The sequence below is a fragment of the Triticum aestivum genome, chromosome 2D, assembly GCF_018294505.1.
Source record: "Triticum aestivum cultivar Chinese Spring chromosome 2D, IWGSC CS RefSeq v2.1, whole genome shotgun sequence".
NCBI lineage: Eukaryota > Viridiplantae > Streptophyta > Magnoliopsida > Poales > Poaceae > Triticum > Triticum aestivum.
In genome coordinates, this window is record NC_057799.1 from 115,835,521 (window position 1) to 115,862,511 (window position 26,991).

The 26,991-nt window shown below is 44.8% G+C and overlaps 3 protein-coding genes across 5 annotated transcripts; 2 read left to right on the forward strand and 1 right to left on the reverse strand.

The window, feature by feature from the left end:
- The first annotated feature begins 318 nt into the window (after positions 1–318).
- On the forward strand, positions 319–1,672 carry LOC123048994 (aspartic proteinase nepenthesin-1-like). The gene has a single exon (XM_044472005.1). It carries the CDS (start codon positions 319–321, stop codon positions 1,636–1,638), a length of 1,320 nt encoding a protein of 439 aa, XP_044327940.1. The 3' UTR covers positions 1,639–1,672.
- A 5,235-nt stretch (positions 1,673–6,907) lies between these two features.
- Positions 6,908–10,899, forward strand: LOC123052028 (transcription elongation factor SPT4 homolog 1). The gene is made up of 5 exons (XM_044475068.1): positions 6,908–7,165; positions 7,480–7,571; positions 7,969–8,024; positions 10,358–10,419; positions 10,508–10,899. The coding sequence occupies exons 1-5, from the start codon at positions 7,043–7,045 to the stop codon at positions 10,556–10,558; spliced, it is 384 nt and encodes a 127-aa protein (XP_044331003.1). The 5' UTR covers positions 6,908–7,042; the 3' UTR covers positions 10,559–10,899.
- Positions 10,900–21,745: 10,846 nt separating this feature from the next.
- On the reverse strand, positions 21,746–26,064 carry LOC123052029 (serine/arginine-rich splicing factor SC35). 3 transcript variants are annotated; one of them, XR_006424416.1, is made up of 10 exons: positions 25,805–26,063; positions 25,627–25,705; positions 25,324–25,403; positions 25,168–25,234; positions 24,205–24,276; positions 23,573–23,731; positions 23,418–23,483; positions 23,097–23,346; positions 22,855–23,014; positions 21,746–22,746 (listed from the first exon to the last, which is right to left on the reverse strand). XR_006424416.1 is itself a non-coding variant. In XM_044475069.1 (9 exons), the coding sequence occupies exons 1-8, from the start codon at positions 25,878–25,880 to the stop codon at positions 23,118–23,120; spliced, it is 828 nt and encodes a 275-aa protein (XP_044331004.1). In that variant the 5' UTR covers positions 25,881–26,063; the 3' UTR covers positions 22,677–23,014; positions 23,097–23,117. The 3 variants fall into 3 exon arrangements, 2 of the variants coding, with proteins under 2 accessions (XP_044331004.1, XP_044331005.1); XM_044475069.1 differs by having other exon boundaries at positions 22,677–23,014; XM_044475070.1 differs by lacking the exon at positions 23,418–23,483 and having other exon boundaries at positions 22,677–23,014; positions 25,805–26,064.
- Between the last annotated feature and the right edge of the window lie 927 nt (positions 26,065–26,991).

Sequence of the window (26,991 nt, forward strand, 5' to 3'; positions counted from 1 at the left end):
CAGCTCGTTTCTTCTTCTTCCAGTCTTTGCTCTAGCTCTGCACATCGGTGGCAAATGGCGGCACAAGGTTGACAGGCCGGAGGAGTCCGAGGTAGTAGCGGTTAGGCGTAGCAAGGCTCCTTCTGCTCCATAGGTTATTCCGCCCTTGATGACGACGTCTACGTCTGTATGCTAAAGATCGGAGTAGTGTAATGAATTTGTTAACGCTCTACTACTTACTGTTGTCATTCATTCTTGGTGAAACCTTCCTATAAAAAGACTTGCAAGTTTCACCAAACTCACTTCAGCTTTGCACTGATCATCCATACGCTCGATCCCATGGGTCCTTTACAAGCTCTGAGCTTGCTGCTACTTGCCTCACTGGCAAGCTCGGCGGCGCCGCCACCGTCCGGCTATCGCTCCATGCTCGCCCACATTGACTCCAAACTCGGCTTCACCAACGCACAGCTGATGCGCCGAGCCGTGCACAGAAGCCGCCTCCGAGCGGCCACGACGCTACCGGGTTATTCCACGACGTCTTCCAGGTCGAGCACCGGGCCAAGGCTCCGCTCGGGCCAGGCCGAGTACCTGATGGAGCTCGCCATCGGGACGCCGCCGGTGCCGTTCGTCGCCCTCGCCGACACCGGCAGCGACCTCACATGGACGCAGTGCCAGCCGTGCAAGCTCTGCTTCCCGCAGGACACGCCCGTCTACGACCCGACCACCTCCTCCAGCTTCTCCCCCGTGCCCTGCTCCAGCGCCACGTGCCTGCCCATATGGAGCCGCAACTGCACCCCTACCGCGCTCTGCAGGTACCGCTACGCCTACGGCGACGGCGCCTACTCGGCTGGCGGCCTGGGAACGGAAACGATCACGTTCGGCTCTAGCGCGCCCGGCGAAGCACCGGCCGCCTCTGCCGGAGGCGTCGCGTTCGGCTGCGGCACGGACAACGGGGGCGACTCGTACAACTCCACCGGGACGGTCGGCCTCGGCCGCGGGAGCCTGTCCCTCGTGGCGCAGCTAGGGGTCGGCAAGTTCAGCTACTGCCTCACCGACTTCTTCAACACCAGCCTGGGCAGCCCGGTCCTGTTCGGCTCCCTCGCGGAGCTGGCTGCCAGTGGTGGCGCCGCCGTGCAGTCGACGCCGCTTCTGCAGAGCCCGCAGATTCCGTCACGGTACTACGTCTCCCTCGAGGGCATATCGCTCGGCGACACCCGCCTGCCGATCCCGAACCAAACCTTCGCGCTGCGCGCCGACGGCACCGGCGGGATGATCGTGGACTCCGGCACCATCTTCACGATCCTCGTGGAAAGTGCTTTCAGGGTGGTCGCCAACCACGTGGCCGAGGTGCTCGGCCAGCCAGCGGTCAACGCCACGAGCCTGGACAACCCCTGCTTCCCGGCTCCTGCCGGTGAGCGGCAGCTCCCGGCCATGCCGGACATGGTGCTGCACTTCGCCGGCGGTGCGGATATGACGCTGCATAGGGACAACTACATGTCCTTCGACGAAGAGGACTCGTCGTTCTGCTTAAACATTGCTGGGGCGACGTCGACTTCGACTTCGGTGCTCGGCAATTTCCAGCAGCAGAATATACAGATGCTGTTTGACATCACCGTGGGGCAAATGTCATTTGTCCCCACCGACTGTAGCAAGCTCTGAGGTCTGAAGCTTACATCGTACTTTCTTGTGGGTATCCAAGCAATTGTTGATTGATGTGAGTTGTTCTAAGTTATAACAATACGAGTTATCCATGTTCATTGCCCTGTTGTCGGAGGGATGGTTGGCATTTTCAGTAAAAAAGAAATGACAGAGCTATAAGAATTGTAGCATCGTTTACCAGCATGGGGATCAGTGCCTTGGGAGCGGACTCCATCCAGAGATTAGAAAGAGAAAATCTAGCTAACTTAGCTAGTTCATGAGCCTACTTGATTACTCTTCCTATTACAGTGATCAACGATGATATGTGTAAAATCTGAAGACATGAATTAGAGCATCTCCAATAGACGGTTCAAATATAAAAATACCTAACTTTTGGACCGTTTGAAGAAAAAACGCTGCTCCAACAGACGGTCCAAATGTAAAAAAAAATGGACCGCGGCCTCCTCGTGATGTAAAATACAACACCTCGCGGTACAAATTTACATCACGAGATGCATCTGTTCCAAATTCGGCGACCGCCCGCCAACGCCCAACCGCCACTTCATTTCATTTCACAGCCGCGCCTGTCCGCCCGCCCGAACACCAGTCGGCCGGAATCCGCCACCGCCACCGCCCAAATCCTTGTCGTCGTCGCCGCCACCACCCCAAATCGCCGCGCCGCCCTCGCCCCCGTCGCCTCCCTCGCCGGAAGTCGTCTCGCAGCCGCCCGGGCGCCGCCGAATCGGGAGGCAACCGCGGTGGGATTCGGCGCCTCCGGCGGTCTGGCTGCCCATGTAGGCCTCTGCCGGGTCCTTAGGCCGCCGCCCGCCGCTGCTCGCTGGCCCGCCCTGTTGCCACCGCCTCCCGGCCCCGCCGCCGCCCCGCACTGACCCTGTCCAGCCGAGCTGCCATCGCTGCTGGCCCGTGCAGCGTGCTTGTGCCGCTCCTCGTGGTGTTCGTGTCCGCTGTTGCCCGCCTCCGTCGCTGCTAGCTGGCAAAGGAGCACGTACAGGGGAGCTCAGACTCCGGCCATGGCGACCACGGACGAGCACGGGAGCGGTGGCAAACAACACCGGTCGAAGGGGGAAAATAGGGGGATTGGGAGAGGAGCTCATCACGGGGAGGATGGCGCGCTCGGGGAGGTTGGGGAGAGCTTGATGGCGACGGATTTGACGAAGGCGGCCGACGTCCCGAGGTTGAAGAAGACGATCAAGGCGATTTTACATCTTCATTTTGGACCATCTGTTGGAGTTGCTCTTTTGGACCATCAATTTGGACCATCTGTTGGAGTTGAGCTTTTTTCGGAGCTCCAAAACGCATTTTTTGGTGGTCCGAATTTTACATCTTCGGTTTTGGACCGCCAAATTTTGGACCATCTATTCGAGATGCTCTTAGTAGTATGAATTAGCAAAGACACGGAGCTTGACTTTAAAAAATAAAAGGTTATTTATGTTGTTGTTTTGGTCAATTAACCTTTAAAAAATACCAGAGCATTCCAGTCGAAGAGCTTCAAATGGTCGTGTGATGAAATCAGTAGGTGGCATGTTCCTGATTCGGCCCCTCCAAAATGGGAGCAAAACCAGAATCACAAGGGAAAATACCAGAGCATTCCATTCGAAGAGCTTCAAATGGTCGAGTGATTGAAGTAAGACTCGAAGTAAGAATATTCTAGTGCTTCTAGAGCTTCTAGGGTCCAAAAGACTCTTTGATTCAAAGGATTTTCAGAAACAATTTGAATGATTCTAATCTCCTCAAACCACATGTGAAGAATCTTTTGTGTTTTCATACACAATCTAATATATCTGCAATCTTGTGGTGATGAATATGACACACTACCGTGCTTCGATATTTCTTTCTTCTATTCTTACGTTTTAAAATTCCAAGAATCTTCTAGTGTCCAAGTCAAAACCGTAAAATATATGACTAGAGGGCTCAGAGTCTACCGATCGACAACTCTGAGTTTCCGAGCCGATAAACACTTGTTGCATAGAGCTCGGAGTGTACCAGTCGACAACTCGAGTGTACAAGCCGATAGACATCTAGTTGCATCTATTGTATAGGTCGAACGTCCTTTTTGAAAATCGTTAGCACATTGTGTTTTGGGTTTAAAGGAACCTGCAAATTTTGTAATTGCTAGTTTCCTCTACCCTCATTAGTAAGTTCATGCCTTTTTGTAGAAACTAGAAAGTACCATAGACAATATACATTATCGCATACAATATATTGCATTGAACATCTTATGCTCATACCATTGCACACAAGGAATATACTCGAAAGGAATGTTATTACAAGACATATGAACTATGTCGAAAGGTTGACCAGATACGGATTAAATGAGCGAGACTTTTTAGTGGACACCTAGGCCCCCCCATATGCCCACACCCAAGTTCAAGAAAAACGATTGAATGTACCAAGCCTTTGACATGGGCTCAAGCTCACAATGCACCACACCCTACTCTTACCTTGCATAGAGTTGGAGTAAAATGGCTTATGAAATGGCAGATGTGCCCCCTTACATATGGTCTATTTAATTGATAGTGCACATGTACAACCCCGCATTGTGGGATTGCTTGATGGTAAATTACTCCGTCCGCTTGGCCGGTATGTGGATTCAGTTGGACCTGATGCTCGTGTTGTGTCTATGGCCATAGCATCAGACGCATCATGGCTCATGCGATCACATTGAATCAAAGTTTCAAGTCACATGTAGTTATTTCACAACAATATAGAACTACAAGTACACCGTATGTTCAAGATATTTGTGATTACTTGTTGTTCTGTTACTTCTCTTTCTGATTATTGCCTTATGCCCCCCTCTTCTGCCTATATCTTGGATACGGTCCTCAACAAACCTACAATCGATATAGTTTTTGTTTAATATTTTTTCTAAATTTGTGATTATTTGTTGCTCTCTTACTTTTCGTTGCGAGTATTGCCTTATGGCCCCCTCTTCTGCCTAAATCTTGGATACAGTCCTCAACGAACCTGCCATGGAGACTTCATTCCCATGCACCGTACCACCACCACTATCACATAACCTTCTTTCCTTCAACACCTGCCGCGGACGCAAGGGAGCCCGGCGAAACACTATACAGCTAATATCCAGCTGGGAGGTGCGGTGACTCAAAGATCAATGTTATAAGATGTTCTCATGACAAGTACAACCCTATTGACCAAGAGAGTTTGATCTTGACAATATCCTTGGTCAAAAAGACAAAATTTGATCTAGCGGGTTATGTAAGCAAAACACATGCATATCAAAGTGGTTTAGGACCGTTGCTGGGTTAAGTAGCATATAATTTATCCTTCCTAACCTGCTACAAGATCATTATTTCTATTGTTTTCCAATAGACTATCTTATGTAGAAGGGATAAAAACAAATGTTTTGAAAGAAAGAAAAAGTAAATGTACACCTTGTCTCCTTTTCCCTTTCTCTAAAAGGAACAAAAAAGACAATTAGGTAAATGGTGGAAATAAAACAAGAAAAATTGAAAAGGAAAAGTATATATAAAATCCTCATACCAAAGTGAAGGTACGAACAATGGATTGCAATTAATGGCACTGATTGGAAGGATTTTCATTTAAGTGCACTCGTTGGGTGGGTCAGCATGGGTAGTGAACGATTTTCATTTAAGTGCACTCGTTCACTACTCATGCCTACAGTAAATTCACACTCAAGTCAATGACTCAAGCAATTCCGTGGGTTGGTCAGCATGACATTAGTAGTATTAGCAAAAAAACATGATATAGTAATATTGTTGTTGTCCATTGAAATGATGGCGCTCACCTTTTTAACACCTAAAAAATATGAAGGAAAAAAAGAGTTAGAAGTTAGGTGGGATAATAGTGACCAATTTTGACACTGGTAGATATCCTTGATAATCAGTTTTCTATGCAGATAACTAGCTTAGATCTTGCCAACATTGACATTTGTCAAGAAAATTTCATCACCATTTTTTCTTGACACCACTGAAATGGTTTCAGGTTGTATGGGATGGGTTTGGGGTTGCCGTGGGGCTTCAGCAAGCCGAATTCGTGGCCGAGCATGAATCGATAAAGGCCGACGTCTCCATTGTTGACGGTGAAATGTTAGTGAATCCAAGAACTTTTATATGTTGTGTAAGGTGTTTCAACATGTCGCAAGTGTGTGTGATCCTTGTGCATATATACATGAGCAACATGTTGTAAGATCCTGGGATCTGTTGGAAATGACTGAATATGTTATTGCGAATGTGTTTCTTCATTGTTGTCTCCGTAGTTTTAGTATGTTCCATGTGTTTGCCACTTCATGTTACCAGTGTTATGATTCATTTGAAACATTTTTGTTCAAATCTTGTTGTATGGCCACAAGAGCTGGAAAATACACTTGTGCTCTCGGCTGTCATTGCAACCCTATATTAAAAAATAATTTAGTAATTCAAAGAAGTCAAAAAATCTGAAAGTTTTGTGGAATCAAACATTATCAAGTATTACACTCGTATAAAAAGATTCGTCAGGGAATGACTTCCATTGTATCCGGGGTCAAAGATACACCAAAAAACGCTATATACAAGTAATATTCACGCTATATTGTCGTCATAAATTTGTTCTTTTCGCCCGGAGGTCAACGAGAATCCTTCCTTGTCCAAACTTTTTATACGAATGCAATACTTGATCATATTTTTTCCAAAAAAGATGGATTTTTTTACTTTTCCTGGAATTATTTTAAAAACTGCACATATAAGGTTTGTGCACACCCGAGAGCCAAAAGTTCGCTTTCCACTAGAACTCCCCTACCTTCTGCGCAGTTAGCGTGGATTTTTTTTAGAGGACAGGCACGGTCTAGTTTTGTGAAATCCATTAGGCCTCATTTAGTTTGTAGGAATTTTATAGAAAATCTAAGGATAGGATTTTCAACGGAAATATTCTTTTGGAGCTCTTTGGTTCATAAGAATGGATTCCTATTTTTATGTAGGATAGAGACCAATCCTTCATATTTTAAAGGAATGCATCAAATGACCTCTCTTTCCCTACAGAAATTGATACACATATCACCTCATTTCCTATGTTTTTTTATTCTTATGATTTTTTTAGAAGATGGTTTACTTTTCTCTTCTTTTTTAGACAAAGAAGATGATTTCCTTATCCTAACCGAATGAGGCCTTAGTTCGTTCTTTGCTGTCCTAGTCCAGTCCAGTGGGCTCTGGAAGGTCGGCAAACCCAACAACCCGTTGGATCATATGCGCCCAAACATCACACACAAGGCCCAAGCTGAGAAAACACAGTTTGCTAAAAAAAACTGAGAAAACACAAATACACAAAAGGTAGGAAAAAGAAAAGGAGAAGATACGAGAGAGCTCTAGGACGGAACGAGCGAGGGAGCGAGCGAGACAGTACAGAAGCGAATAGCAGGCGAGGCGAGGAGAGGAGGCGAGGGGAAGCAAGGATGAGGGGCGGCGGCGGCGGGATGATGGACGACGGCGGGGTTGAGCACGCGCAGATCCCGAATAGCTTCGGCCACGAGCTCCGCGCATGCCTCCGCTGCCGCCTCGTCAAGACCTACGACCAGGTACCGACCCGCCGCCGCCGCCCCCATCGCTACCCGTCCGTCTAGACCTAGGGTTTCGGCCCCCCTGTTGGTTAATTGAATCCATATCTGCGTGTCAAAACTAGGGCGCCTTATTCTTTTAGGGAGCATACGCTGTCGGATGGTAGGGTTTATTAGTCACATGTCCTCGATTTGGATCGCGCGCCTGTGTTTCGTGTAAATTCTGCAGTGAGAAATATTGTGCCATTTGGTGACACAAGCAGCGTGGTTGAATGTTATTGTTGTTTGCTGATGTTTAACATCTACTGTGTCTGATTGCTGCATGGGGTGTGCAGTTCAGGGAGAATGGCTGCGAGAACTGCCCCTTCCTGGACATGGACAAAGATCGCGACAACGTTGTCAGCTGCACCACCGCCAACTTCACTGGGTAACTCTATTCTGCACTGCACTCTTGTAGTTCTACTGGCTAGTGTTGCTCAGTGGTTAATTCTCTGGTGGAGATGCACTAAATCCACGTTTTCGTAATCTCTTGTTGTGATAAAGAATATATCTAGTGCTTTTACGGGCTGCAAATTGACTGACAAACAGATAAGAGGAAGAAATAAATGCAATGCTTGTTATTTTTCTCTAAATAAATTCAACCCCTCTTGTTGATCACTTCAGTTCTTTTGGTGGTTTTGGTGAATAATTCATGATGACATTTATATATTCGTTAGAATGTGCTGCTGCTAATCGCAGAAAGATCGTATGCCCTTAAATATATATTATTTATGCAGTCCAGTGCTTCCTCTTTCTGATTTTATTGCACAAATCTTGGCTTGCAGAATAATATCGCTGATGGATCCTAATAGGAGTTGGGCTGCTCGTTGGTTGAGAATTGGTGAGTGTCTAGTTAAATAGCTATCACACAGCATGTACTTATTTTTGTCAGGTTACTTTCTCTGTTCAGTTTGGTTTACTTTATGCTATTGCATATTTACATTCCTAGCCTAGTTATGTATTCATTTTTTAGTATTAAAAAGGAACAGGTTAGACCATTTACAGGAAAGCTCTCCTTGCTACCATATACTAATCGTTTAGGTCTATAAACACTACTTGGTGAGGTGTCTAGATGAGTACTGCATCTGCCTTATACTGTTTATAATTCCTTGCCTGCTTACTCCCATTATGTAAAATTATTATGGTTGCTGGCAGTACTTAAATTCATTATTGAGCATCCACCTGAGTGTGTCATTCTTATAAAATATATCTATTTGGCTTTGTACTTGATATTTTTTTATTTATAGTTCTTAAATTCGTGTAGACCTGTATGTGGTTACCACTTGTGAAGGATCAGAAAACTGAACTAATATTTGCAAAGATGCACTCCTAGCTGGTTTAATTCCAGGGGTGGGTTCTTGAGTCCTTGTTATAGCAAAGGAAATTATCAGTGGATTATCTCATAGGACAAAAATTGTTGTATTAAGGTTGTATTTTTAACATTTAAGATTTCACATTAGAATCTTTATTTAAAACTGTCCGATTGCATGCTTGTTAACCAAAGTGCATATCTTTTTCTTCTTTGTTTCCGTTCTAAAGTCTTCTTTATTTAAGTAATGCATCTTCATACTGTGATCCATTAGTTCCACATTTTTTTTGTATGTTTCTAATGAAAGATAGAACTCCTGAAAATTACTTCCTTGCTGTTTCACAATGCGGAAATCATGCCAACAAAATGTAAATGAAAGGAACCGACTGAGGATTGCATCATTGCAAATTTGAATCAGATTATGGGTCTTGATTTTTTTAGATGAAATTCGTTAGGATTCTCTTAGAAAGTAAATGAGATTCTAGGTTGTGAAGAAACTAAAGGGATGTGGATAAGGGGAGGGATGATAAAAAGAAGATGAATAAGTAAGATATAGGGTTCCAATATGTATGGTCTATGAATTGCATCATAGAAGGCAATGTGATAAACCATCACTATAATAAAAATAATCTACACTACCTAAAAAAGACTTAACGTTCCCATTTCGCTCAACCTTTGTCTGCCTCCATCCCATGCTTAGCACGCCAAGAAAGTCAGGGAAAAATCGGCCCGCTACAACCTACACACGCACGTCCGTCTTCCCCTCTATTCCCTCTATACACTGGGTTGATTTCTTCAAAGTTAATCAAGTCTCTTTGTTTTTTAGAGAAAGATAGGGGTTGGTGGAGGAGGAACTAGTTCACGATAAATTGAATTAACAATACCGCCTAGTGTACATGAGTATTCTATAAAGGTATATGTTAGACATGATTGATGTTAAACCATTAGAATGTGTATGCCCCCGCTGCAACGCTGGGGCAATTAGCTAGTAAAGAATTAGAAATCTTAACTTGAAGAAAAAGTGAAAAATTGGAGCAATAGTAAAGAGCTGCTTGAATTAGTAAAACTGTAAATTTGTTTGGAAATATTTTTTTGGAAAGCTCCACTACAGGATTCAGACCGAACCATTCAATGAGAAGTAGTGAGAACGATAGAACCATGACTCCGTAATCTGTAGGATTTATTGACAAAAATCCTAATACTTCATTGGGTGGGATGGCCATAATCTGAATTCTGGGTCGTGAAACAATACCAAGGAAGACATTTCTTTTTTGTCAGGTATATGTATTACTCCCTCTGTTCCTAAATATAACTCTTTTTAGACATCCAATATGGACTACATACGGAGCAAAATGAGTGAATCTAGACTCTAAAATACGTCTATATACATCCATATGTAGTCCGCATTGAAATCTCTAAAAGGACTTATATTTTGAAATGGAGGGAGTATGTTACTATCATCAGGAATTTAGGCGGTTTCCTTGTTAAAAGAAGTCCCATACTAAAAAGTGCAAGCAGCTTCAATGTAGAGCTCCACCGCTCCAGTATTATGTTCCTTTTGAATAATGTGAAAGCTTTTAGCCAAGCAGAACAGAGAAACTAACACCAATGGTTCGTGGTGGTGCTATGCATTACTCTGCTAGCCCTTTGGAATTGACTTCGCTGGTGGACCATGTCTGTTTTTGTGTCATAACCACACGACTTAAACCTATGCTAAACAAAGTGTTGCATTGTACTCCCTCCGTTCCAAAATAGATGACCCAACTTTGTACTAAAGTTAGTACAAAGTTGAGTCATCTATTTTGGAACGGAGGGAGTAACGGTTAACCGAGACCATCTGCTTATGTTTGTTTCTCAATCTGCAGGGAGGTTCATTCCAGGGTGCTATACTCTGGCTGTCTCAGAGGAACTTCCAGAGGAGTATCAGGTAAAAACTGCATGCCTTCATTCTTGCAAGAATTGCGACGCAACTCTATGATGTCTTGACCTAATAGTTTTTCTTCTGGTCGTTCCAGGGGATGTGCCAAGACAACAACGTGCAGTACTTCCCTCCGAAGCGCCCCTGAGCAGGCTCGAAGTTGATGCAGTCGTGATCCTGGAGCAGTACTTTTACATATAGTTGCACCTGTAATGTCTGCTGATTAAACTGCCGCCAGTGTTATGCATACTCTAGCGATTTGTGGAACGCTTCTGTACAACCTGGAGACGTTTTAAGCTGAACTAGTTCATCGCACATTTCTACTTGGACGAGACATTGCAAGCTGTAGTTTTACTAGATGACCCGTTGCGCCAATGGCGCAAAGGCCGAATGTAAGCCAGGTATTGTAAGAGTGTGCATTAACATATTGTTGTTCGAAAAGCATAACTCATGATACTATATGCAGCAAGCAAGCGATAGTCATAAGCATAGGATTGTCATGGTTTGTTTTATGTAAGATCGAAAATGATGCACCAAGTCATGTAGGAAAGGATTCTTGTGATCTGTGTAGATTGGATAGACAATCATGCAGAGGCCTTTAGACGTGTAGTTGAAGACGAAAGCATATATTTATTTTATCATGGTTGTTTCAAAAGCATACCGAACAGCAGTCTAAGCAGCAGATAATCGATAGCTAAATGCACAGGATGGTCATAGTGGATTACATAAGATCCAAAAGGATGATAAACACAGAAGTCTTGATGGGCTTTATACTAATATTAAGTTATATAACAAGGGGCTTTTGCAGTTGGCTTATATTGAGTAGATGATCAGTCCCTTGGAAGTGCATTTGAAGGCGAAAGCATATGCTTGCCCTTTGTTCATGTTTGCGTGACGGAAGAAGTTGCTCCAGCCTTTAGTGATGGTGGCCCTTTTTGTCAACACCCTTGATAAAGCGGGTTGTGACAGCGGTAGTTCCATCTCCAGTAGGGATTGGCAGTTCACCACGGTCAGCATCCATGTGTGGGAAAAGGGAACCCGTAGAAAAGGGAACGCTAAAGTACTGAAAATAACAGGAAAGGTTAGTTACTATATCATTTTATACCATGCTATTGTATGAAATTGGACAGTGCAATTGCAAAGGATTACCATTCTTTTGCCGTCTGGTGCAAATGTTTCTGTCATGTGGCACACATAGTAGCGATCAGGCGTGGTGGTGCTGCGGATAATCTTTCACACTCTACGAACATTATAGTTGTAGCACAATGTGGCGACTAAACTCATCTAAGTAGTGGATGCAAGGCTCACCTATGTTAAATTGTATAAAGCTATATCTTTTAGCAGTTGTCGTGAGAGTTGTTGGAATGAGAGGAGTAATGTGGCCCTTAACACGGAGAATGTACTTTCCTGCCTTTAGATGGATTTTTTGCCTTTCAATCCTGCCCAATGAGGCGCACTCGATCCCACATATATTCAAACCTGCATGAACTCTAGATGAACCGCTAGCTGCATTCCACTCCACTCCATTCCACCCCCACCCTCTCTACTTCCCCTCCGCCCCCAAACTCCTTTCGGGCGATCTCCGGCATGGCGGTCAGCGGATCCGAGTCCTACGCATCTTGATCTGTTGACTGGAAACTCGTCCCACGCAGCCTCTAGGAGAAGAGATGGTTGTCCGCATTGTGCTCCGTCGATCTCGGGAGGAGTCTGCCCAACATCGATCGTACTCCATCTAGCGGGAACCCATTGCGTCCACCCAAATGACGCATGGATCCAGTGCGACGCGCGTCGCCACTGCCTCGCTGGAGGCGGTGTGATCCGTCTGGTGTCCGAACGCTATGGCGGATGCTCAACCGCTTCATTAGTGCACCGAGGCGGAGGTGCACATCCGCTTCATGTCAAACGCAAATATGGCGTTGTGTTCCCACCATGCGAGGCGGTGGGTGTGGGAGCCGACGATAGCCCTCGCGACAGACATGGGCGTGACGGAGTCGCACTCTTCGACGCTGCAGCGGGTGATCGGTGACCCCTGACGCCACAACCGCGTCGTGATGGACGTGTCGGCCTTCGACCCCGGTGGATCCATCGTCAAGCTCATTTCCACCAGCGACATGCAGGCTCCAGGCTCTGACAAGAGTAGGTCATGGGATACATCAGCACCTCGAGTCCCATGAGCTGATGCGTGTCCCATGTCCTACTCTACCTCGTCGGTGACCGCACTTCCACTTCAAGGGGCACAACCAGCCGTTGGACATGGACACTGCCGGAACAATAATGACGGTCACCGGCGAAATTTTAGAATAGTTTCATGTTACATGTAATTGTATAAATTTGATGATTTGCAAATGGGACATCCGATTGTGGAAACAATTTTTATGTGTTGATCAATCACTGTCTGCAGACACATCCGGACACGTCCATGGACCTTTAGATAAGGATTTTGATACTTGTGGTTGCAGATGCTCTTATATTAAGATAAGTGGGAATAAATTTGACGAAACAATACAGATTATACCAGTTACATAAAGTACAAATTAGCACCAAAGATAAAAATACAACCGTGACATTGTGAGAAAGAACCACACACTCTGGAGTCTGGACACCTATACACACGGGTTGCACATATAACGCCAGAGATAACCACGTGGTGGACTGTTAGCCTTGATTCCATCGATCAGTTCATCCTCTTCCTCTCCCCACTGTATTGGAGAAAACACCTGGTGAAGGCGATTCACGCTGGGCTCCATCTTCACGGTGGATCACGCTGCAGCTTCACGGGGGAGCGGAACACGCTGCAGCTCGAAGGCACTGCGGCTCCAACTGCATCTCGGCGGCCCGCCAGCTCGAAGGCGCAGCACCGCAGCTGCTCCATCTGCATCTGGGCAGCCTGGCAGCTCCCGCTACAGCTCGGAGCTGCGGAATCTGCACATGGCGCCGCTGTCACTCGTATCGGCGAGCCAAATCCTCACGGTTGCTGTTGTCGCTCCCTGCCGAAGGTTGCGTCTCTTCTGGCAGCCTGGCACTCCCTGAAGCTGGTGACTTTCCATGGCTAGGGAGGCTCCAGCAAGCCCACGGCAGTCGCCGTTGCCGCTCAGGTAAAAACTAACCTCCTTCGGTGTTTTATGAATATGTAGAATTTTTGTGATTCAATTCCACTGTAGCACGAGGGGCATCATGATCTACTATTTTGCTCAGATTAGTGGCACGGCAAAGTACATATTCATTTTCTGAAAAATAGAACAAGATGCAGGGACTGATCACTCGTAGAAGTAAACTCCAAAAGGAGAAGCTTATAACTTCACTAAATAACTATACCAGGAGCAACATTACTGTCTGCATCCTCATGGTCTCGTCATTTATAACAGGCCCAGTTGGAAAATGGCCTGTCAGGCCATTGACGTTCCTGACGTGGTGCATCGGCCCACATCGGTGAACCATCGCCGGAGTTGAACTTGTTGATGGACAGTGACGGAATGCATCCACTGAACAAAGTAAGCACTTTCCTGTTTGTTTATCTAATCTCTCATTCTTACCTTAGACATACAAATGAAAAAAAGAGGTACGGGAGACTAAACAAAGAGAAACCAAGATACCGAATGAATACAGAGTGATATGAAAATAGAAAACAAAATGTGAATAGAGACCAAAGACTCGGAAAACAGAGAGTAAGAACGAACACCGAGGACCTAGCACTACTATGTTAATAGGCAAGTCGTGTTGATACTTAGATGAGTGATTCAATGTTGAGTACTAATTAGTGGCTGGGACTGCTCCAATCATTGAGCTGGGTATATTGTATATAATACATAGTTGAGTGATGGCCTTTAGATGTTTCAGATGCTAAAGAGTATTTTCTAATTAACATATACATTATGCTATGCATCCTGACATATGCCCTGTTCATCATTTAGTGTATCTAAGAAAATTCATTGTTGGTGTATATAAAAAACACTACATACCAAGAGATGAAAGGGCCAAACTGCGCCAATTAAGATTGCAATATTTGTTATCTTCTTTTATGAAACAAATGAGTTACGTGCTGACCAAATTAAACCAAAGTTTGTCATCCTTGTTCTATGCAAACGCAAGGGAGGTGTGGCTATTCTCTAAAATGCAACAAACTCACATACATTCTCATATATACAGTCTTTGATTCACTCACACGTTTTTCATAATATTTAGAAGCACGAGATAATAGTAGTAAAGGACTAAAAGAGAAAATAATACCAGAGGTAATGAGCATTGAGCAACACCAAAAAACCTTGTGAAAAAAGGCTTATTGTATTTTTGGCATCTTCCAGATGCTACAGATAGATACCACAGCCCGACAAAAATCAATAAATCTACCGCAATAGTTAATCTATTGTACTGTATCAATTTCTTGTGCTAACCAAAATTCCTTGTTGGTGTATCTAAGAAATACTATATACCAAGTGATGAAAGGGCCAAACTGTGCCAATTAAGATTGCAATATTTCTTATCTTTTCTTTAAGAAATAAATGAGTTCTTTGAATGCAAAGAACAGATAAGTGCTAACCAAGAATTAAACCAAAGTATGTTCTGATGTAGATTTCTTACCAGCATCTCTAGCATAAAGGAAATCAATGTCAATAACAGCCTCTAAAATCTCAGTACATAAAAATTAAGATGCTTCTTAAGTGTTTTTCTGTTTCCATAGTAAATCATCGAGCTTATTATAGCAGCATGAACAGTCAATACACTTCGTTAGTACGCAGACTGAAATACATACCACATATTCTTGCCATCTCTTACACTTGATGATCACATATTGTACTTCTGATTGCACAGTCCTCTCTTTCTCGAAGAAAATACATCACTATGAATCAGTGGGTTCCACATAGTCCGTGCAACGTCATGGAATTCAAAGCTGGTGCACAAATTTGTCCTGTAGATCCACCATCCATATGGTAAAGTAGACATGCTTGTGTACTGGCCTTTACATGAACATTCTCCAGGCTGAACATTGACACATCTTCAGAAAAACTCGCTGAAAGAAAATATAAAATATATAGAAAGCTCTAAATATGCCAATGTTCAGTGGAAATATATGTTGACCCAACCATGATCTCTACTGGAAAATGCTACTTTATCTAAAATATACGTACTTCAGTACTTAGAAAGTGCAAACAATATGTACATTGAGGAATCTACCTTGGCCTTCAGTTTTTTTTTGAGAAAATGCAAATGGCTTTTGCGTTTCATTGCATTGGAAAGAGAGGGAATTTACATCCTCCTAGGAGGCAGATTTACACAGCCAGCTTTGACAAACTTTTACACATTGCTAATGTAACTTGTCAAGGAAAAAAAACAGGCCACCATTTTTCATTGCTGGGAAACATCTAATGCTAAATATAACCAAACTTAGCTAATTATTTATGTACACTAAATCCAAATAAAACTAATGAACATTCTCTCTCTTGGATCATTATAAGTGAAAGTGTAACGCGGTTGTGTGAGGCTAGGACTGAATATCAACAAAAGAAAGAGCAAGAAAGAACAAATAACATCTACCTCTTGGCTGAACTTGTTCTAGCTAATTAGTAGGCTTAACGAACTCAGTATGTCTCCAAGCAAAATGACCAATGAGCATATGATGTAGTTCTACTATTTAGTTTCAGGCATAAGCAGTTTCTGCTACCTATGAACTTCATATAAGCATTTTATCTTAGAATTTTGTACGGTCTCAAAGAATATGCAGCAGTAATTAATATTCACAGCCATTCTTACCTCAAAAATGGTATCTACTGGATCCAAACAAGCTTAGATGATCCTCATAACGTAGCTTCAGTTGCTTTCAGTAGCATGAAAACTCCTACTTAAAACTCCGAAAGCATAATCTATTCTCAATCCTGTATAAGAGTCTCGTTTAAAGCCTCCTGGTGCATCCGATTTTGATTCCTTGCAGTCAAAATAGAAATGTCACTCTGCACCAAAGTTATTCTTCCACTAAGCGACCTGAGCGAATAAACACTCCTGACCAAGACCAAGGCCTCGACCACTGAGACACGGTCATCTTTTGAATATGTCTTCAACTTAAGTGCCTTTGTGGGAGAAAATATGTAGAATCTCTTGTCATCGGACTTACTATCCCGAAATGAAGACACCTAGAGACATAAGAACAAATTAGGACCACTATGTTAATGACGGAGAAACCTTTCGATGAAATTTCATCTAAACCACCAAATTTTATCTGAATAACATAGGATTTTAAACAAACTGTTAGTGCACAACAAGATGATGGCGGCATGGAAGGAAATTCATAATTAGAGGTCTACCTTTGAGTGGTACCATAGATGTACTGAAAAGAGTTGTGGCATAGATTTTGTTGTTCGCATATACCCTGCAACGATACTCGGCCTCTGGAATTCCTAGACTTGTCAGCATCAGATGCAGTTTTATTTATCCTACAAGGAATTCTGCCTTTTGTTGGGATATTCTGCAACTTTCAGTAATATAAAACAACAGTTTCAGCTGAGGGTTCAAATAACTAATGATTGTAGATACAGTAAGCAGGGTAAAGGGACTATACTCACGAAAATATGGATGTCTCTTATACATACGAACACACCTGGTTTATACACAATTGGCTACTATGCCTATATAGGATCACAGGTACACAATCTATCTACTTTGGATGAGACAAACTTACTCTTTATTTACCAACTAAACAAAATAGCTAGAGTACCAAGGTATATCGTGTAAACTATCTACTCCAGTAATTTTCATATGGAATGTGCTATTTGTTAACCAAGCTGATTATACTATCTTTACCTAGGAAAGGAGAGCAATTGTAAAATGGGTTAGTTACAGAAGGAGAGCTAACCTGAGTAATCGTTTGGAGTTGGCTGTTAGTTGATGATGCAGGACCTGCCGAGCCTTGTTCATATAGTCCTCCGGTAGCCATGGTCTTCTTCTGTAACAGCAACATAGAATGGTGGTCAAAGTCACCTCTAATTACCAGTGTTAATCTTCTATTAAACTCCATATGGGCACCAAACGTTGACGATGACAAACTTATAACAACATATACTCTGAAATCACAGAAGGAGAGCTGGCTAGAGAAGTAAATCATTCTCAGATGCTACAACAACTATGATTATAAGACAAACTATCAACCATTGCACTATATCTCAAGAATTTATAGTGTAATCACCAAACAAAGTGGTAACCAAGGCAATATCAATCTGACAAATTCAACAACTGTCGACCGATGATGTTTTAGTCCTTTTGGTTTACTAACTCAGAGGAACCGTAACAAAATCGCTTTTTGGTCAATAGCATCAAGTGATTCTTTGAACTCAGAATTAAGAAAGAATGCCAGAACGCAAAAATCAGAACACCGTGCAACATCACAAAAGAACTCTTAACATTGTCGCCGTTTCTTTTGAACTAAAAGTTAATAGAATTCATCACACTGTAAGCAACTAATTTTGAAAAATACATGTTGTACAAACATAAGCAAATCAATAGGAAGGTGAGGTCCTTGACAGTAATGCTAGCCTAAAGACCATGCTCTCCTGAGTCGAGATTCATTTAAAAAAAGAAAAGAGATGGAAGCAGAGCACATTGCACAAGATTCCAGAGTTGCACAAAGAGAGAGGGAGGGGAAGAAGGATTGGTTGAAGCCCACCTTGACATGTTGAAATCAGCCAAACTCGCCGGCCAGTTGCAGCTGCCTCGGGTGCCCCGCTGGGACACACGACGGGCACCTGCGCCGCAAGCGGCCCTACCCCTCGAGCGCCTCATCGTGCACCCGGCAGCGGAGGCCGTGCCCGCCACCACGGATGTAGAGCCGGTCCAGTGCAGCAAGATTGCAGCAAAGATGTTGGCCTGCTTTGCTCTGAACTCTTCTTACACCCAGAAATAAGTTTAATTAGCATACAAGTGCGAGCTGAAAGAAGGCTTCAAGAAATAGTTTAAACCAGAAAATGAATAATATTAAGCTAAGCTTTGAGGGTGGGACGTGAATTCCGAATTAGATGACCGTGAGGTTGCCAAACTCGCTACTGCTTGAACATCAACTATAATTATTAAGATCAAAATCAGCATCTTTTGCAACTAATGCAGAGTGTGAATTTCTCTGCACACAAAAAGGCTTTGTAGATTCAGTATAGTCGACACAATCATAATGTATTAACTGCTTTCCTCAAGATCCCATGACTAAAAGCTATGGAAACCAAATTGTAAAAACATGAGCATTAGTACTTCTTAGGTAGCAGAAGAAATCGGCGGCACTTCAACAAGAGCCAAACGGAGGGGAGGACACGAGCACAAAAATTCAGAGGATGGAGGCGAGGACGCAGGAACAAACCTCTAGGATGGTCGGACGGCGGCGTGAGGGCTGGACAGATCCGGACGTCTCTACGGCCCACGCTCCTCCTGCTGTGACGGCGATGGCGCCATGGACCCGCTGCAGCTCGAGCTTCTCCCTTCAATCAGCAGAAAGTTAGCACATATTAGAAAGGTAATGCCCCAAACAGATATCACATAATAAAGTGCCAAGAAAATATGCAATTGATTACAACTTTCATCAGACAGAAATATTAAAAAGATCCATCTCACACAAGGATCATCACACAAAAATATTAGAAATATTAGTTATTGTTAGAGAGAAATGGGCAGAGGCCATGTGCCGCGGCAAGGTGACACAAGGAGGGGCAGGAGACATAATTAGCACAGTCAGGTATGCACTCATCAAGGAACCGAAGAATCAACCAGTAAAAACTGGGAGAAAAAGATGGAGGACGCAAATGTGCAGCCGAGATCGGAGAGGAGTGAAAACGAAGGGGAGGAGGGAGAAGCGAAGGGAAGCAGGGAGATTACCTGTCGATGTGTGCGGCTCCATAGGGTCCTCGCCTCCGCCCCTCGCGTGCACTGCCATGGCCCTCTCCAGATCAAGCGAAGAAACTCGGGCGACGCCATCCAATCCACGAGGCCCCCAAGCCTCTCCCGCTTGTATGCGTCTGCCGGTCCCTTCTTCCCTCCATCGGGGTCGCTGCCGGTCTGGTCGACGCGCCGTTGACGCCCGCCAGACCCCCGTCGGCCGCAACACCCAGCCCCTGCTTCCGCCGACTCTCAGGCTCTACGGCGCCCCCACTGATATTCTCTCACGGTCGTCCCGCTCGCCGTGGATGGGAGCGAGGCCGACGGGCGTCGGCAGAGCACGGGCCGGCCGAGGCCGAGGCGACGGCGGCGGCAGGAGAGGAGGCGGACGAGGCCGAGGCGGCGGCGGCAGGAGAGGAGGCGGCTGCGGGGGCGCGGGCTAGGTCTGGCTGCCTCTTCTCTTTTCTCTCGCTGTCGCTTCCCCTTTTCTTTTCTATCGTGCCCGCTCGCCCAGGCCGCCCGCTCGCTCGCTAGCCGCGCACTCACGAGACCGACAGATGGGTCCGCCGCGGCTGAAGCGGAGGCGTCGCCGCTGGGTGCAAACGAGGACGGTAAAAAAACGCCCTGCCAACCCACGACACTGGCAACCCACGATCAATCGCCAATGCTTTCACCCCGACAAAGGCACGCACACGCCCTGTCGCTGCTAGGCTGGCCCGTGCGCAAGGATGGCCCATGCGTCAGTCGCTCTAGCCCGATTACGCAACTTACACAAAAACAAGCGCCCAGATGTTTACCACGGCGATGAAAAGTACGATGCCAATGGACAGCAGTGCAAATCGAGCGTACAGGATGAATTTCAGACAGAGATGACGCTAGAATGGCGGGTACTCTAGCAGCATTTATATGTTCAATGCACAACATGTGCCCGGGTTTGCTGTTATTATGCACCGAAGCCTACGCCAAAAGCTCCTAAAATTATTATCATTCTGAACAAAGGATTGATGGTCACTGTCAGGATACCCTACATTCATCCCGATGCACTGCCTGAGAAGCGTGAGAAGCTTACTCTGGCTGCCTGCACTCGTGCCTTTGCCGCTCCGTGCCTTGCCCTTGTTATTTACTTCAAGACCCTAGCTTTGAGTCCCTTCTCCAATCGCTAGATATGTCGTCTGACCACCCCTAGATTGCATTCATGTCTGTTGTTCGCCATCACAATGGTTGGCTCCGTGGTTTGTCCGTGGACACATGGTGCTAGGCCCACATTTGATGCGGGCACCTTCGAGCTCGGTGAGTAGAAAGGGCAACCCCATGACCATGGTGGAGGTCACGGAACCAGAACAGCCTGCAGCGAAGGAGGCGATGGCTATTGCCGGGGCGTCGGTGTTTGAGTTCAGATGGCTGTTGGTGGAGGCTCGGCTTGCATTGCCATCATGACCATGGTGGAAGCGGTCCCCAGGCATTGTCGACGTGAACCGGGCGTTTCTCGCCTCCATACAAAGCGCACATATGGTCCGCCATGAGGTAGCACCACAAAATGTGGACTGTCTGGCTCTTCGAGTAGATGAAGAATGAGGATAAGGAGGCATTGAAGCAGCACGACGACGATGCAAACCACGCCGGCCCCCAACGATGACGAGGCTGGACCGTCTGGCGTGATGGTCTTCGTCCTCACCTCCGACAAAGAGTAAATCCAAAATTCAATGAAAATAAAATGCCTGCGGTCTTTGAGTAAATCTTTACGGCTGGCTGTCCACGGACATTTGGAGATGTCCATTTGGTAAACCATGCTAGAGAAGCCTTAGTGCTACATTATACATATTTTGTCGAATTATGGGAGCATCTGCCCTCCTGAACAAATCCATCACCTCTGGCACCCCGAACCCACTAGAATGTGAGCGAGAATGGGGGATGCCGCTAAGGCATCTTTTGCTTTTCAGACAAAGGATGTCGGTGGACATTTTCGGTAGAAGTGAAAAATGTTCATAAGTGGACCTCTCAAAGGTATAAATAAGTAGACATTAGTCTTACTGGTTCGGTCTTTTTTTTTATGATGCCCACATTTCATACTTCTCAATTCTTATTTATTCAAGGGTTTCGTATGTACTCAGTGACTCTCTATTCAGATGCAGCGTCAAGAGAGCTTTATTCGGCCTTTGTATGTCCGTCTTCCCTTCCTGTCCATCTCCTTCGGTCAGGCAGTTCTGCTTCTGATGCCAGAGGAGCAGGGTGGTATAGAAGGGTAGTTATGTCTGAGCTTGGAGGTTCCGCACAAATTCAGAGGTGTCCACATGCAGTCCAGAATTATGTGACCTGTTCTGTGCAGTCATCTCTGCCTGTTGCTCACCGTGACAACATGTATACGATGTTGCCAGGTAGCTCTGTACGCGCAAACCCGAAATATGCCTGTGTATCCGAAATATACACATGTCCAAGTATACAAACAGGCAACAAGCACTCGTCAATGAGCAAAGTAGCCCATATAGCACAATCAAACCAAATTAGCGCATGTTCTTTCCCAGAATTTTCAGTTGTGCATCAAATGAGCATCACTACAAAGTTGTCATACATTATTACACTTCAGAAATATACATAAATCATGGAGTGTAGGTTCTTTTCATAGCGCCGCCATCACCACATGATCTAAGTCAGCATTCGCGTGATCACATCTACAGGGAGCAGGCCTTGGAGCTGACATAATTCAGTCTGCAATTGAAAACACCTACCACACCTTCTATTGCGAAAGGATGTTAAGAGTTGTAAAGTTTTTTTTAAAAGACGTACAAGAGTCATAATATGAAGAAAAGAAATCCCACAAACTGGTTACAAGCCAAGATGCTACCACATGCTTACAGTGACCGTAAACTTGGAACATCAACTGCCAAACATGCTGAACTCTATAAACCACACAAAATCCTAAGATACTAAAAATTGACTTGGTCAGCACATTAAGAGTATTTGCATCGCTATGTAGTCTGTACATAATAGCTTTCTAAATGGTTTAGAAAGGTATTGTACTGACTTTTAAGTTCCACTTATCTTTCAAGACTGTATCATCACATCAGAATTTATTTAGGCCTGAACTAAAAACAAAGAACACCCAAATGTCTGTTGCTACCACACTTTTGTAAAGATATGTTGTGGTTGAATAACATAAATCATGGGCAAAGACTCAACTAAAAAAACATTCTTTTTTCAGATCCTAGCATGCAGAAACATGGACCGGAGTAGTTTAATATTTTATTATTGATTAACAGCTTAAGCAGTGAACCTCAGCTGGATCATTTGAACCTTACTTGTCAGCATAACAAGAGTGCATGCAGCAAAATGATCACCAGCGTCATCAACCCCCACCAGCATCACCATCATCATCTCCATCACCAGCACCATCATCATCATTAAGGGATACAGCACAAACAATATCAACGGCAACAGCAAGCAACTTGTGTGTTCACCCTTTATCAACCAGCACCTCTTCACCACATCATGTAACTAGAAAGGTGCAAATTACCATTTATAGTAAGTGCCCAACACTGGAAAGGAAATAGTAATACTTAGTGCTAATAGACAAGATTGAATGGGAAGAAGGTGAAGTAGTACATATAGTTCTAACAAGTATCCAGACATCCACAAAGCAGCATCTGTAGCTTGAAGTAGTCACTGATGTCAAGCACCATAACATTTTTAATTTGTAACTGCAGATTGTTCATGATAAAGCAACTGAACAGCCTCCGATATGAGCAGCTATGTTCCATTGATCCTGTAGACAGAAGCACAAGTCATGTTATCGCATGCTAGGGTATCAACTGTGATGACGTATATAATTTGAACAGTTTAGAGACCTCAGTTGTTTGACATTCAGCTCATGTTGAAGGGCTACGAGAGTCTGGAGACCGGTCATCATTGCGCCTAACAGGAGAACGGTCATCATTGCGCCTAACAGGAGAACGGTCATCATTGCGCCTAACAGGAGAACGGTCATCATTGCGCTTAGCAGGAGATCGATCATCATTGCGCTTAGCAGGAGACCCCTCGCGAGGAGGTGGTGTCTTGCGAGGGGAGCGACTAGTGCTTCTGCGTGCAGGCGACAAACTGCAATAATAAAGGGCATCAGGTAAATTCAGTAAAACGGAACAAAAGAGATGATTCCTGGATGTGCATACCTGTCTCTGCCACCCTTCCTGTCATCATCAGGGCTGTAGCTGCGGCTCCTGCTACGACTAGGACTTCTATGTGCAGCCAAAAAATATATAATTAAAGATGAATGTATGGTATATAACCCAGCATAAAACAACAATGATTATCTGGATCTGTATACCTGTCTCTGCCACGCCTCTTGTAATCATCAGGGCTAGTGCTACGACTCCTGCTACGACGATGATGATCCCTCTCTCTGTACCTGTCACGTCCATATCTATCTCCACTCCGACTCCGACTTCGCCTTCTAGAATCTCTGCCCCGATGATCATCACGGTACCTGCAGATGAGGTATGCACGTGATTTTTTGGCATTGTGAAAAAAAAAAGCAACAAGAATGGAGGAAATCCGAATAGAATCCCACTTTGATAGATAATCTTATCATTAGGAACATGGCTTCGTCCATCGACGTGATCAATAGACATGGTAGCAGTCAGCAAAGCCGACAACCATGGCATGTCCATAGTTTCATGCTGAAGAACTTACTGGAACCTCCGTTACTTACACAACTACTGAACTACAGCCCTATTTCTCTTGCTTTCTTTCTTTCTTTATAATGTGCTTCAATTGAATCCCAAACCAGATAAGCCGCCCACGTGAAATACAGCACATGGGGCTTGTGCACAAGCCAAAGTTCCCTCCGAAAGGGCTATACACATGTGCATGGTAAATGAAATGTACAATATACTACAGTGGGAAAACGACAACGAAGAAATATATGATAACATGTATATATATCTAGGAAAAAAATACCCCCGTCTTGGACTGCGGCTTCTGGAACGACCCCTTGGCTTCGGGACCGTTTCCATGATTCGCCCTTTCTGACTGCAAAGTTCAGGCAAAAGAATATTAGGCCATTGGCTTCAACACTAACAAACAGAACAGCTTTATGATAGGTGCTAGTTCATTCTTTTACATAGAGCAATTTTCATGAACTTCTTGGAATAATCAATTCTGACTACATAGTGTATATGCTGACAAAATATGCATAGCTTACTTTTCTCACTATAGAGAAAACAATGTATGAGAAATAAACTTTATCAGGTAGTATTATGGTTAGCGCATGCCCACTTCTTGCTGATTACCATTGCCAACAGAAAATTACAAGAAAATGATTCCTAGACAGAGTACCACATATTCACACAAGTTGTAAGTTGTAACCTGGTACATAATAAGAGTTAATATGTTGAGATCAGCAAATTGTGTAATTAAAACAACATCATAATTGCTCTAGTATTGAGTAACCTAATATTGCACCATACTGATGTAACCTAACACTTTGGGAATGATGGTTCATAATCAAAGATAATTCATGGCATCCAAATGTAGCAAAATCTTCAAAACCATCGATTCCTTTGCTCTAGTGTCTAGTACCGAGTAATCTAACTGTTGCACTAGACATAGGGTATGTAGTGTCTAACACATCCAACCAGGAAGTTTACATCTAGCAAATGACCGGTTCATGCCTAAATATCAAGACATCGGCATTGGCTAAAAAATAGTCCCTCCATACACAAATATAAGATTTTGTAACTTTTTTTCTGGATGGGATGTATATAGACACATTTTAGCATGTTTATTCACTCATTTCAGTTCCTATGTAGTCCATATTGAAATATCCAAAACACCTTATATTTGTGAACCGAGGGAGTAAGTGTCAATATCAAGATTTCCTCAATAATTATGCCAGTAGTCAGGAAAGACGTTGAATCTTACATCCGCTCAGCATTTGGGCCGTACTTGGCAAACTGCACCATCATCTCCCTCCCGTCCACCAACCTCCCTGGAAGATAACCAACAAAATGAAGTTGAATCCAATCCTAAAACATGTATCACAGAAATTTCAAATTCGCATGGAGGAGAGGAACCCACCGTCCAGGCGATCAACTGCCTTCTGGGCCTCGTCCTCATACTTGTACCTCACAAAGGCAAACCCTCGCGAGTCGCCAGTCCTGCAGAAAATAGATGCGCCAACAACATGAATCAACTCCCAAAAACCTAAAAATTCCGTGTGCAGATGTACAAACAACATGAATCAAATCCCACAACCCTAAAATTTCCGTGTGCACACTCCGCAGCCCTACAGGACACCCACCCAATCTACACACGAACACAGACCAACTGCCAAACCAGCATACGAAGAACCTAGGGTTTTATTTGTCTTTTTTTGCCTACCTGCGGTCCCTGGGGATGTAGATGTCGACGACCTCGCCGTACTTGTCGAAGAGCGGGAAAAGGTCATCGGCCGTCGTACCTGCGAGACACGCACGGGGAGGATTAGAGCAGCCGCCTATTGGAGGCGTACCTCGGAGAGAAGGGAAGAGCGCGGTGGAGATGCGAAGGGGTCACTTACGGAAGGTGATGTTGAGGACGAGGAGGGAGTAGGTGTCGCGGATCGGCGGCGGGCCGGAGCGCCCGAAGCGAGACATCTCGCCGGAGCCGGAGCAGGAGGCGGCGCGGGGGGCGGAGCGGCGGTTGAGGAGAGGCGAGGCGAGCGGATTGGGGGAAACGACGAGCGACGAGATGTGGGGGGAACGCGAGGGTGGGTTGGGTGGCCACAAGAAGGTGCCGATCCTTCTAGGGCTCACACGCACGCGGCACGGCGGAGGGTACGTGGGCCTAACCGTTCGGCCTGTTTTAAAGCGATCGATCTTGATACCAGGCCGGACTATTATCTAAAAAAGGAAAACAGGCCGGCCCGATCCTCTTTTGTTTGCGACTAGCAAAAATACCTGTGCGTTGCAACGGGAGAAATAAATCCTTGCATACCCATTTGCCTCCGAACATAAAATTGGTAGGACAAAGTATTCGGCAATGTGGTCATAGAAAAGAGTAGACTTGTGGACAGATAGGAGGAGGCAGTGGTGGTTTTAAGATCGAACAATATGTGTTAGAATAATGGGGCACAACATCCTCATTACCTTGCTCCCCCTCTCCCATTCTTCTTCCTCGCGTAGCCTTTCTTCCTCCTCTTCCTCTTGGGCCATCCAAAGGTCCCAGACCCTCCCACCTCCGCCTCCACCTCCACCTCCGCCACTTGCATCTCATCTGCATCTGATCATGCTCTCGGGCCTCCATCTTTACATCTACTTGTTGCTTCGGATCCTCTTCGATCTACAATAGCTGGGCCGACATCCCTGCCACTCAAGACCCCTTGGTCCTTCCGTTCCTTCACATCTCGTAATCCGTCATTATCGCCCCAAAGTTTGGATCAATAAAATTATTGGCAATCATAATAAATTACTAACATGTGAGCAACGGCCTATCTCAGTGTGTCAATGCGGAAGCAACATTTATGTATGGTCAACTTCACCTCCACCGTCGCAATCAACTCTTCCTTGTATGCTCCAACACCATTCTTCTTGGCTAGCTTTGCATTTTTGTTTCATCCAGCAGGACTTGAGGAGTGGATGATTCTTTACAAAGTCATCATCGTCATTAACTCGGGTGTTGAGCCTTTGCCTCCCGGGTGTTGTTTTAAAGTTCCTTCTTGCCCACTTATCATTTCCAACAAGCTCATTGTAGCAATAATGCAAAGTA